Source organism: Hoplias malabaricus, chromosome 6 (assembly GCF_029633855.1).
Source record: "Hoplias malabaricus isolate fHopMal1 chromosome 6, fHopMal1.hap1, whole genome shotgun sequence".
Lineage (NCBI taxonomy): Eukaryota > Metazoa > Chordata > Actinopteri > Characiformes > Erythrinidae > Hoplias > Hoplias malabaricus.
The window spans coordinates 44,828,197-44,842,281 of NC_089805.1; the positions used below are offsets into that span (position 1 = coordinate 44,828,197).

Here is a 14,085-nt window from a genome sequence, read left to right on the forward strand (position 1 = left end):
CAATCAAAACCATGTATCTCCATTTTCATTGGAACACGGCAGCTTTCCTTCAGCACTGTGTAAACATGAGTGATCAATGAACCAATAGAAATGCTCCAAAATGAAATAACATCCTTTTACATTCACTTCCACTGAAAGTTAAGGTTTTATCCTTCTCCTGTAAAGTTGTTATATTAGAGATACATGTTTTTCATTGGACAGTGACTCTAGAACCTTCTGTAGGTTCTAGATAGGTGACTGAGTGTGTACCAGAGCCATAGTGTATCCGTTAATTTTGTTACAAATGGAGAAAAACACAAAATAATTGCCTGCACACAGATTTGTCTTGAAAAATAACAATTTGTACTTAAAATAAAACGTGAAAATAAAAGTGCACTGATGATGGGAAGTCTCTGAAATGATCGCTCAGTTAGTCTTTGGATTTTGGGATTTTAAGTAATAAATAGAATTTAAAATAATACATAAATCATTTTTCTGTTTTCCATTTAAGTTATTTTAGTTAAAAACGGGACGCCAAAGCAGCAGCTCAATGTCAGGATCTTTACTGAAGGAGTCACTGTAAAACTCATACACAATACATGACGTGTGTGTTACAGGCATCAGATTAGACACATGGAAACGTTTTTACAAGATTCAGAGGTCTGTGTTTAAGCTAGAAATATAAAAAAATTGATAATTACTTTTTGTTGTTTATCTAAATAAACATAAATAATATTATAAATAAATATTGTATGTGCGGTGTCGAGGCCTGTCAGCACACCCAGGCCCACAGGAAGTGTTAATTAAAGTTATTATAATACTGTTCATATGTAATAACACAAATGTAATTAAATTAAGTTAATGGTTATTTATAGATATTAATTTACTCTAAATATTTATTTTTCTATTTTTAGGTAAATACATTTGTCCTGATCAGGTTTGTGGTCCGTCTGAAGCCTCCCTGGAGTAAGGATACACAAGAGGAACACACCCTGAATCAGACAACTCCATCACACACACGGCCCCTCTGATACTGTACTCCATCTAACAACGTGACGAATCTCCCCACCTCTGTCACACACTCACTCCACCTACCCGTGTGTGTTTGGACTGTCGGAGCACACGGAGGAAACCCACGCAGACACAGGGAGCTGTGTGTTACTTGCTGCTCCCCTCTGCCCTTCTCTTGAAAATACAGGTATAGTTATTTTACACGAGATTAAATGTTGATTTCCCGGACAGGGATCAAAATTAAAATTACAGCTTTAAAATCAATGTGAGGCTTCACTGAGCTGTAACAGGGAGAATTGGAGAACTCCAGTTTTCTGTCCATTAGATTTCCCTGGATCTTCAGAATAATGAGGTTGATTATTGGCCAAAAGCTTGTGCGGCGGGTGGGGGTCTTTGTGGAGGTTCTCATCATGAAGTCAGTGGACCGTCAGCAGTGTTAGCTTGTTAGCATGTAGCAAAAACTGAATATTTATTCCTTAAGATAATAACAGCAGTAAAAATAAAAAGCAGCTCACGTTTCAGTGCAGTGGGGTGTCACCACAACAATAAACAGAGCCAGTTTACTGTATTAACTAAACAAAACCTTCATAATAAGAGTCATTTTCAAAGACGGCCACAATGAACTCATTTTAACGATTTAATAAAAAATAATAAAATCATTAACGGTGGAAATATAGATATAAAACAATAATTAAATGACTGAAATATAAAGGTTAATGATCTAATTACTGGACGAGGGCCATTTAGATAAAAGTATAAGAATAAAATGAATTAAAATATAACTAATTAAAATGCTTAGAATTTGAAAGAAATCTGATGTAAGTTAAATACATTCAAATTAAAATAGAGAAAGATTATGAATAATATAAAATAATGAATGAACAGAGCAGAAGTGGTTAGCTTTAGTGCTGTGTAGGAGAACACTTCAGTGTGTTGTAATAATTAAATAAAAGACTTTTATTTTGTATAATGTCCAATTAAAAATGTGTGTCTTCAAAAACAGTCACTTTAAAGGAGAAGGAAAAAAACATAGCTTTCAGTGGAAGTCAATGTAAAAAGGTTTAATTCAGAATAATCTTTGAGCGTTTCTATTGGTCGATTCGCCGTGACAGCTGCTGTGTTCAAACGATGTCATAAACAAAAAACCCACAAACATGGAGATAGCTGTTTGTAATTGGACAGTGATGTCATATTTATATAAATATCTCATTTGTTTGTTTGTTTTAAAGTGAAGCGGTGGGTTCTTCAGGGGCGACGTGGTGTCTACTGGGTCCTGACTGTTCGCACAGTAAACAAGGAACGTTCATGGACGTCCAAAATCTTAATAAGTTAGTTAAGTGGTGACCAATCGATAACGTCAGTGGACGTCCAAAACGCGTTTTATACAAGTAATTTATTTCGGGACCAATTAATAACGTCAATGGACATCCAAAATACGTCTAATAGTCGTCTTTTCAATGTCTGTGTTTGGACGTCTTTTCATCTTTCATTTTCAACCTTAAGAGAACGTTGATTAGACGGCAGCCATTACGTTATTTCAACGTTGAATCAACGGCTAAATGTTTACTGGGCGGTTGTGGCTTGTTGAAAAGGCGGTAACCCCGAGTCCAAGCTCTTTCAGTTCCGTCAGTCCTGAGTGAGGCGTACGACGATCTTCTTCTCGTTCTGGATCATTCTGCTCACCCCTTGCTCGTTTACCACAGGACGTTTAACCCCGTTTATCCCATTCCGATGTATTTCTGTCGGAGAAATCCAGGTTAATCCCACACTGCGGTCCAGAGGAATCCTTAGTTTTTCCCCAAAACCAGCCCAAAGTGTGCTCTCTCTGAGTGGTTTGGTAAAAGAGAGAAAAACAGTTGGCTCTCTCCATCCCTCTACCCCTCTCTACCCCTCCATCCCACCATCCGAGCTGCTTTGTAGCCCGGCGAGCCCGCAGCACTTCACAGCTCATTAGTGCCGAACAGATGCCGGGGAAAGAAGTTGGCACACAATAACCCTCTTCATATCGCACTGATCTGAGGGAGATAGCACACGCCTCACACTGCTGACAGTTGGCAGATGAAGTTAATCAAAACGGATTAAAAAAAGAATAAAGGAGAGCCAACAAATGTGACATCCTTGATAGGGCCACAGTAATGAAATAAATTATCATACTCTGACAGAGGCTTTGGACACGTGACGTGAGTGACAGCACGCACCAAATAAATAAGCAATGATTCACAAAATAACGAGTGTTTGGAGCGTTTCGCTGCTGCTGTGGGGTTAAATCTGATTTGCCATGCGCCCCACGGTCCACGTACAGGGTCTGTGCCATTTAAAGGTGGTTCCCAGAAGCATGCGTCTAAGCCAAGACCCCTTTATTAATTACGTAACTCTGAGAAACACACCAGCAATAATTAAATCATGCGTTAATTTAATCTAAACTATTTCTGATACAGAACCATGGGAGCCTTGGTTCTGCAAAGCATTTTTCAGGGAGGGAAGCAATTACGTGGGTCCAAAAACATGTACCTGAGACTCATTAGGAGTCCTGTGTTCTCAAAAATGACACGCTATATGTTTCATGCAACATTTCATGTGACCTCCCTCATAAAGGACACAACGCTTCTCCTCATATATTTAAAGGCGTGTCACTTATTCAGTGTATGTTTACATTAATGTGTGGTTATCTAGAGCCCACCAACACACACACTGTGAAACAAGACCCACCCGGTCTGTTGTCTGTGTGCTGCCTGAGTCTGAAACATGGGATAAAACCAATTGATTCCGCTTCTGACGTCACGTGCAGAGACTTTAGAATGGCCCCGCCCCCTCGTCTGAGTCTGGCCAATCACAGCGCTGGACCTGTGTTTATGTGAGAGCGCAAAGACGAGGTTAAACGCGGCAAAACAGACACAACGAGAAATAAGAGAACAGAGTGAAAACAGCTAAAAACCAGAGCTTCTGCTCCTCGCTCCTCACTGCTGTGCGCTCGGGGTCGGGGTGAACAGAGAGAGGCTCATTATCATTTAAAGGAACAGGTGCTGAAAGCGGGCGTTCTGAACAGGGGAGAACACTGCTGTGGGGTTTGGACCAAAGCAGGTCACAGACGTTTCTTTAAGAAACAGAACTGAGCTCCACTGTGGAGAAGAGGAGAATATACAGCACCATACGGACCCCAGAAATGACCCGACTGTTCTACTAGGTCCTCATCCCCAAGGAACTAAGGGGTTCCTATGACACTTACTGAACTCAGCTGGACCTCACACTCAGCTGTGGAGTGTGTATGAACCACATGGTTCTGTGCTGCACCAAATGCTCTTTGTTTTGAACAGAAACGTTCGTTTTAGTTTGTAACGTTCGTGCAAATAGAAATTGTACTGTGACTGAATCAGTTTACATCAAAATTAACCAAAGAGAATGAATTAAATAAAATATAGAACTAAAGTAAAAAGGTAGACAGAATATATGTAAAACTAAATAAAACGCTCCCACTCACAGACCCCTCACAGTGTGAGTCTAGAAGAGAACCCCCCTGAGCTCAGGCCACTCACTGATCTCAGCTGAGCTGCTGCAAACCAAATGCACTATGTTCACATTCTATTTGTTGAATCTGAAATGAAATCACTGTGGCCTGCCATGGCACACAGACAGTTAATCACAAGCAGTGCACATCATGGGGATCAGGTGATGACCTGTTCACGACAGGCCCAACTGCAGTCATATTTCAGACATGGGCTCCAGCACTGAATGTCTGTGGCAGGTAGAAAAGAGTGTGTGTTTCTACACATTATGAGTCGGACAGTTCTGGGTGAATCCCCTTATTTTAACCCCCACCCCTTGTTTTTTTGAGTGTGCTCTTGCCCCTTGGAGCTGAGTTACAGAACGCAGTGGTTAAATCTCCCTCTATGAGACAGAACGACCATCCAAGACCCTGGTACTTCATCAGAACACAAATAAACAAGAGCAGCGCTTCATTCCCCAGTGACTAGCGCCGCTCTGTAGCTGCTCTACACCAGTCTGCAGTGATATCAGAGGAGCTGCTGGACTTTAGTTACATTTAGGGCCTCATTCTCCTTCAGAAGAGTTCCACAATCAGAGATCACCCCCCTCTCCTCACTCTTCTGTGACATGGAGCTCAGTAGCCTCAGGCGCTAGAAGGTAATTGCTTCCCCATTTAAGGTGGAACTGGAAGTTTACGGCTAACTCCGGGGACATCAGCTGTTCCTCGTGCTGTTTCCTGCTTGTTCTGAAGTAAAGGGCCATAATCCACTGAAAGTCCATGAAACTGAGATGATACACTGGTGATCATAGAGTTTAAAGGAGAAAACACTGACACCTGTGGGTCACTTTGGGCGCTGCGCAGAATCTCGCCATAGATTCACAAGAAATTCATAACCCTCCTTTTGAAGTGTCTCTCTGAAAATTGAAGGCACAGACGACTGTAACCTGCTGTCTGCTGTGTGCCAAAGCCTAGCATTGCCATTAGCGTTATTATGATGGACACATTTCACCAGTGAACTTGACTTTCAGTGACTTACAGCTGAGTCAGTTTACAGATCATTGGTGGGGGACAGTTCAGTAATCGGTGGATATTGGTGGGGACACGTCCCCTCCGTCCGTGGTAGTACTACGCCCTTGTTTAAAGGGCTCTAACACTTCACCCTAACCCTCTGTCCAAACAACTGAGCTGAGACCCCCACCCCAGGCAAAAGGGAGGGGTGAAATCAGATTCATCCTTGTTCGGACATTCACTCAGTCAGTGAGACAGTCGTGAGACGTAAGTGAGACAGACAGAGGTGTTCAGACAGACAGACACAACTGGCCAAAGCTAGGGGTCCAGTAGGTGGTCCGGTGTACAGTGAGAATGTGAAGCTTGTGTGAGGAGCATAAAACTCCAGGACATAACAGTGCCCTCAGAAACCCGACACAGCCAAGGGTTCTCCATTCTAGAACACTTCCATACACGGTTCTCAAAGAAGATCCTCCACACACAGGATGTACGACTTTTCATAGTTCTCCAAGATCCAGATGTGTGTTGTTTAACCCTTAGACGTGGGCAGAGGGGATTAGTCCCTGACACAGTTTAATCTGACGCCGGAGAAGAGGAGAAACTGTGAGAAACGTTCAGAAACGCTGAGATCTGAATGAGAACTGAGAGAAAGCACTCTTCTTTCCGTTCCTCAACTGACCTTTTTTTCTTTCGCTCAGAAATGCAATGAGGGTGGAACTTATCTGCAATGCAGCCAAGTGTATGCAGCACATACACACACACACACACACACACACAGATGGACCAGAAACGAAACTGGAACTGAATCAGTCTAAATTCTGATGAATTGATAAATAAACAAAAAATCTGGAATATAATGAAAATAAGTACCACATCAGACAAATAAAACGTAATAAAATAAACAGACGGAAAAACTATTCACTAATTTGATTACTGTATAATAACAATATTAATTTATTATTGTTTCAGTAAAAATATTGAATCAAAATTAAAGACAAATTAAAAAATAAATAGATTTAACGACATCAACCAAAACAGGAATTTAAAAATGAAAGAAAATAATGAGCATTAATTTAATTCTAAAATTTAAACAAAGAGTAAACACTGAAGCTCAGATAAAGCCGCTGCTCTTTGGAGGTGGTCAGAGATGAAGTGGTCCCAGGTCCAGTTCTCTGACCTTCAGCCCACAGCTGCCCCCACTGACGGCTTTCAACGAAATAAAACCTAAAGAATAGAAAGTTAACGATGTCGTTGTTGCTTTGAGCTGCTTTGACTCTGAACACGACCCCGAGCACAGACCCGAGAACAGACCCCGAGCACAGACCACGAGAACAGACCCCGAGCACAGACCCCGAGCACAGACCACGAGATCAGACCCCGAGCACAGACCCCGAGAACAAACCCGAGATCAGACCCCGAGAACAGACCCGAGATCAGACCACGAGAACAGACCCCCCGAGAACAGACCCCGAGAACAGACCCGAGATCAGACCACGAGAACAGACCCCGAGAACAGACCCAAGAACAGACCCGAGAACAGACCCCGAGCACAGACCCCGAGAACAGACCCAGAGAACAGACCCGAGATCAGACCCCGAGAACAGACCCGAGATCAGACCACGAGAACAGACCCCGAGAACAGACCCCGAGAACAGACCCGAGATCAGACCACGAGAACAGACCCCGAGAACAGACCCAAGAACAGACCCGAGCACAGACCCCGAGCACAGACCCCGAGAACAGACCCAGAGAACAGACCCCGAGAACAGACCCCGAGAACAGACCCGAGAACAGACCCAGAGAACAGACCCCGAGAACAGACCCGAGAACAGACCCAGAGAACAGACCCCGAGAACAGACCCGAGATCAGACCACGAGTACAGACCCCGAGAACAGACCCGAGAACAGACCCAGAAAACAGACCCAGAAAACAGACCCCGAGAACAGACCCGAGATCAGACCCCGAGAACAGACCCCGAGAACAGACCCGAGATCAGACCACGAGAACAGACCCCGAGCACAGACCCCGAGAACAGACCCCGAGAACAGACCCGAGAACAGACCCCGAGAACAGACCATGAGAACAGACCCCGAGCACAGACCACGAGAACAGACCCGAGAACAGACCCCCAGCACAGACCCGAGAACACTCCCAGAGCACAGACCCGAGCACAGACCCCGAGCACAGACCCGAGATCAGACCCCGAGCACAGACCCCGAGCACAGACCCCCAGCACAGACCCGAGAACAGACCCCGAGCACAGACCCGAGATCAGACCCCGACCACAGACCCCGAGCACAGACCCGAGCACAGACCCCGAGCACAGACCCCGAGCACAGACCCGAGCACAGACCCGAGCACAGACCCCGAGCACAGACCCCGAGCACAGACCCGAGATCAGACCCCGACCACAGACCCGAGAACACACCCCCAGCACAGACCCCGAGCACAGACCCCGAGCACAGACCCAAGAACAGACCCCGAGCACAGACCCCGAGCACAGACCCCGAGAACAGACCCCGAGCACAGACCCGAGAACAGACCCCGAGCACAGACCCGAGATCAGACCCCAGATCAGACCCCGACCACAGACCCGAGCACAGACCCCGAGCACAGACCCCGAGATCAGACCCCGAGCACAGACCCGAGAACAGATCCCGAGAACAGACCCGAGATCAGACCCCGAGAACAGACCCCGAGATCAGACCCCGAGCACAGGGCTCTGTTAAGACGAAGGAGCAGAGCTGTGACAGAGCCTCCCTCTCCACAGGGGCGTGAGTTCGGCAAAGCTAAGTCCAGCCTGTGCTGCTGGGTCTGGACCGAATCAATCACTCGGAATGTCACCGTGTTTCTCTCAACTCAGAGGACAATAAACCCCTGAAATCTGGACTCTATTCAAATCATTTCTCCAGTGGCGGCAAGAACAAAACCCGGCTGTAAACGCGCATCACTCGCTGCCTGCATTTTTAACTCCCAGCTTAAAAAAGAAAGCCCCTCGCTCGTCTCCAATCTGTGCAAATTTACTGTCTCTTTGGTGTGGGCTGTGTGTAGGGGGGGCTTTGATAAGAGCCAACAACAGCTGCTCCGGCTCACTGGAGTGATGTAGTAGTGATAGCAACCGCACACACACACACACACACACACACACACACACACAGAGGGAGAAAAAAACCAAGGCACTTTCTTTCCCTCTATCAGCGTCTCGCATCAAACTCTTATTACAATAAAAACCCACTTCCAACTTTGCGAGGGGCTGGGGCATGAAGAGATGACCCTCTGTGACCCCCCCCTCGCCTTATCTCTGAGACAGAGAGAGAGAGAGAGAGAGAGAGAGAGAGAGAGAGAGATGGTGATTTCAACAGAAGCAGAGAAAGCGAGGCAGTAGAAATACATAATTTATCACCATATTATCAGAATATCCAGGAGGCCTAATAAAGGAGTGTGGACTTTTGTCTTATCATCGAGGGGGGGCTGGATGTGGGTGGCTGGGGCGGGGGGGTGGTGTGAGAGGGGGGTTATCAGCCCTCTGCAGATTGCAGGGTTTGAATTCTAATGGTAATAATCGCACGTCCGATGGTATATCTTCCCCCGGCCCTTATCGGCTCCATTATCTGCCCCTATCGGCCCAGACATCGGGGCAAATTAATGGAGCTCTTTCAGCCCTGGCTCTTTATCTGCGCCGCAGAGGACACCCCCGGAGGATGGGGAGTAGGCAAAATATGAAAATAGAGGGCGAATCGCAAACAGATAACGCAGGCCCAGTGTGTTTGGGGTGAGAAAAAAGGGAGAGAGAGAAAGAAAAAAGGGTAAATAAATAAAGAGGGCCCTGTAAATGACCTCTTTGTCCTCCCTGTAATAACCGTCTGACACTCAGCGCCGGGCCGGGCCTCACACGACCACTTACTCCGGTCCAGGACTGTGTAAATAACACACACACACACACACCTGTTCTGTAGTGCACACCGATATACATATCTTTCTCATTATATTTGACTGTATTATACATTATATTTATTGTACTGTATTAATGTTTAAACACTGATTCCTCACACACACAACCATCTGCTACACTGATTTATATTTGCTTATGTAAACACACACACACATCATATATATATATATATACCTGTCCCAGCAGGTCCCCACAAGGTTCAGCGTTAAATGTAAAGTCAGAGAGGTGTGTTCAGGTTGGGATCAGGGGAAGAGTAAAAGAGTAAGGGGTCAAATTAAGGTTAAGGGTCGATGTAGGGTTTTACAAATGTATACAAGCCATAGTGTCCCCACAATGCATGGAAACAAACGTGTGTGTGTGTGACATACACAGGAATATAGGATATGTATTATATTTACATAGCACATATTAACACACGTCTATATGAACATTATTTCACACACACACACAGTACACATGCACTAATGTATTGTGTCTGTTATAGTTTTTTATCTCTTTAATATTAATATTTTTAATACTCATCTCGCCCCATGTTCAGACCGTTTTTACAGTTCTATGTCCTCTATGTTTAAGAAGCACGAGGAAGGAGTTAGAAGCTCGAGCCCGAGAAGGCAGCACGGAAACCCCACGTGCGCCACTCAGGAGACAGGTCGTCCACAGCTCTCCACGTGCACGAGAAGCATCGAGAAATAGCGACGGGTCCGCTCTAAGTCGTTTCAAACCGGGTCGCGCGACTGCTACAGCTAGTCGTAGCTCACGTGCATCTCCTCGGAGGCGTTTGCACCTTTATTCCTGCTTTCAGGACGGTTCCTTTTATCGCGCGTGCACGAGGATCCACGAGAGACCGCACGCAAAAAAAAAAAAAAAAGACCTGGCATCACGACTGCGGGGTGTAAACGGCTCGTGCAAAAAAAAAATAAAAATGAATGGATTAATTAATTAAAAAAAAAATTGAAAATAAAATAAAATCCCTCGCGCGTGAATTCCACAAAAACGAGCGCACAGCGAACACAAAGAGTTGTAGCTCACGCCAAACCAACGTCTGAGCCACGTGCGACTAAAATATCCTTCATAGTTCACACGCAGAACACCCCCGATCGCAGCGCGTTAACCCTGTGGTCATTTCTGAAGCATGCGCCACCGAATATAAACATTTAAAAACGTAGTTACGAAGATAATCGTGGACCGGTCAAGGCACAGGTGTCTTTTTCAGCACACGCACGAGCTTCAAACACCACAACTGTTCTGCCCGAACCACCCACCTGGCTACAATACTACAATAAATAAAAAATAATAAAACATATATACAAATAAAAGCGTGCGCATTGCTATAGAGTTTACAGAAGTATAGCAGCTTTATAAAACATTGCAAAACCCATAGACACCACTTATATTTTACAATGTGCCTCGAGGATAAACCCCTGCACCGCTCACACACAAACTTACAAACACAGCTCAGCTCCTGCTGCAACTGACTCTCCTTTTCATCTGCACAGATCTGTAGAGTAAATCACACGCTACAACCCACGTGCGGCACGATTTATTCCTGCAATGGCTGCACTGTACAGTTAACAACAGCGTATACAGTAAATAGTCTATAGTATGGAATAGAGACTGCTGTAGTATTAGTTTAATGCACTACAGAGTACACTCTACTGTAAATGTGACTGAACACACGAGTGTTAGCTCAGTACAGTGTACTGGGACTGGAACATAGTACACAGTGGAGTATGGGGTGCTGTAAATACGTTTACTAGGAAGACTAAGACACTGTAAATGAGTCTAACAGGTCTGTAGTATTCTGTATAGTACACACTACTGTAAATACAGTTTAGTTCATCATCGCTGTCCAAAGAAAAACAGCATCTACAAACTAGTAACAGTAGAGAGAATTCAATTTTGGAGCATTTCTATTGGTCGATTCGCTGTGAGACTTTCACGCAGTGTGAAGGACAGCTGCTGTGTTCAGATGAGGTAGAATGAGGATGCATATTTCTCTTTGGACAGAGACTGGTGTAATATCAGTTCAGTGAGTACAGAGCCTCTGTAGAGTATACTGAAGTGCACTGTAATATTAGTTCATTATACTATGGAGTGTACTGTAAGTGTTGTGTATTATAGAGTAGTTTAAATGTAATTTAGTACACAGCTGTGTACAGTGTAACAGTGTAATGGTATAATGTACGTTACTGTAGCTATAACGTAGTGTATTATTATAAACTCTATAGTGTACGTTTGAGTACAGAGGTGTGTAAGTGTGAGTCAGTGTCCTGTAGACTGTGCTGTAACTAATGTACAGATGAACTACAGTAAGACACAGTAAACTCCCAGTAAAGCGACTGTAGAGAAGAACGCAGCCCTGACCCAGGCACTGACCACACGCTCCTCTCTCTGAAAAATACAACAGCTTCTCAAACATGTTCAAAAGGTAAACTCACGTTTGAATTGTCGTGGTTTGCTCTGCTTTCTCCGGGACATCTCTCTCTCTGTCTCTGCCTGTGTCTCTCACTCTCTCTCTCTCTCTCTCTCACTCTCTCCTCCTCTGTCTGTGCCTCTTCCTCTGTTTCCGAATCCAGACTACGCAGCTCCTCGCTTCATCCAAAACACACACTCCTCCACACACACACACACACACACACAGACGGGCTGAGCGGGGTGTGTGTGTGAGCTGCACGTGTGTGTGTGTGAGGTAAGAGCCCAGGATCCAGCTGATTTCTCAGAGTGTGTGTGTGTGTGTGTGTGTCTTTCCTACTCTATGGTCTGTGGGTTTCGCACAGACAACCCCCCCCACCACCCCACCAACACACACACACACACCCTCCACCCGCCCCTTGTCTCTCTCTCTCTCTCTCTCTCTCTCTCTGTCTTACTCTCTCCCTGCTGTGTGTGTGTGTGTGTGTGTGTGTGTGCACCAGAAACATGGGAACCAAAACCTGATTAAACACTCACACGGTAGGGACTTCTCCTTCAAAGTTAGGTTTGGGTTTGGAACTAGAGTTAGACACTGATGCTGAACTGGATATACACACTTTCACATAATGAATGAATGAATGAATTAATTAATTAGATTCAGGTTTAAGCTTTTGGAATAGGATAATAGGTTTTGAGATTAGGGCTAGGGTTAGGATTAGGTTTGAAGTCAGGTTTAGGGTTAGGTTTGAGATTAGAGTCAGGGTTAAGTTTTAGATCAGAGTCAGGGTTAAGTTTTAGATAAGAGTCAGGGTTAAGTTTTAGATCAGAGTCAGGGTTGGGTTTGAGATTAGCATTAGGTTTTAGATAAGAGTCAGGGTTAAGTTTTAGATTAGAGTCCATGTTTGGTTTTAGATTAGAGTCAGGGTTAGGTTTTAGATAAGAGTCAGGGTTAAGTTTTAGACCAGAGTCAGGGTTGGGTTTGAGATTAGCATTAGGTTTTAGATAAGAGTCAGGGTTAAGTTTTAGATTAGAGTCCATGTTTGGTTTTAGATTAGAGTCAGGGTTAGGTTTTAGATAAGAGTCAGGGTTAAGTTTTAGATCAGAGTCAGGGTTAAGTTTTAGATAAGAGTCAGGGTTAAGTTTTAGATCAGAGTCAGGGTTGGGTTTGAGATTAGCATTAGGTTTTAGATAAGAGTCAGGGTTAAGTTTTAGATTAGAGTCCATGTTTGGTTTTAGATTAGAGTCAGGGTTAGGTTTTAGATTAGCGTTAGGTTGTAGATTAGAGTCAGGGTTAGGTTTTAGATTAGCGTTAGGTTGTAGATTAGAGTCAGGGTTAGGTTTTAGATTAGCGTTAGGTTAAGGATTAGAGTCAGGGTTAAGTTTTAGATAAGTGTTAGGTTGTAGATTAGAGTCAGGGTTAGGTTTTAGATTAGAGTTAGGGTTCAGAGATTGATTAGAGGTTCCTGATCTCCAAGGTTGTGATATTAGCGTTCGCAGCGTTTAATGACACACAGCTGAATTTAATCTGATGAATGGCTGAATAAACACTCTAATCTGTGGATGCCACCTGAGAAAATAGGTGCAGTTTGGTATCCATTAAAACTGAAACATGATAACACCTGGAATATCTCATAATAGAGCACCCAGTTTACCAGTAACATTTTACTGTCGGCGCTGAGCAGAACTACAGAACACGCCTCACAAATTCACTACAGGGACTACATTTCCCACAATGCCCCAGTGCAGCATCTTACCAAAAATCTGAGCAGAACGTTTTAGTTTGAGTGTTTATTTTTAACTGAGTAATGGATGTTTCTAAATATTTAAAGGAAAGACAGCTACACAACAGACAGGTAACTATTGCTCACAGCTTTATATTTTGGTTATAACCCGTTCAAACTCGTTAATCTACCACAAATACATTTTACACTACTAAAGCAGACATTCTCCCTTTTCCCTGCCCACAGAAATCAGAGGGAAGAGCAGGCAACACCCAATAGAACTGCAGCCAAGAGGGTCATTTAAAGACTGTCCGTTATGAAGCGTTCAGATCCGACAAAGTGATGTTAAACTAGAAGCAGCAGAAGGTCAGTTACAGTCCTCTCATGTTTCCACTGAAGCCCATGTGTAGGTCAGAGGAGTACAGAGGGCACAGTTTCGGCGGAGTGTGCCAATCAGAGGCGATTTCAATTGTTTATTTTTATTTGTTCTGGAAAGTGCACATAAACAGAATGAATG

At 44.2% G+C, this 14,085-nt stretch overlaps 1 protein-coding gene across 1 annotated transcript in view; it reads right to left on the bottom strand.

Annotated features, from left to right (window-relative positions):
* Positions 1-11,998, bottom strand: part of zfpm2b (zinc finger protein, FOG family member 2b) — a 57,746-nt gene extending 45,748 nt beyond the window's left edge. The window contains exon 1 of the mRNA XM_066674385.1: positions 11,874-11,998. Coding sequence (XP_066530482.1) covers positions 11,874-11,913 — 40 coding nt within the window. The 5' untranslated portion in view covers positions 11,914-11,998. The remainder of the gene's footprint in view (positions 1-11,873) is intronic.
* Positions 11,999-14,085: the final 2,087 nt, after the last annotated feature.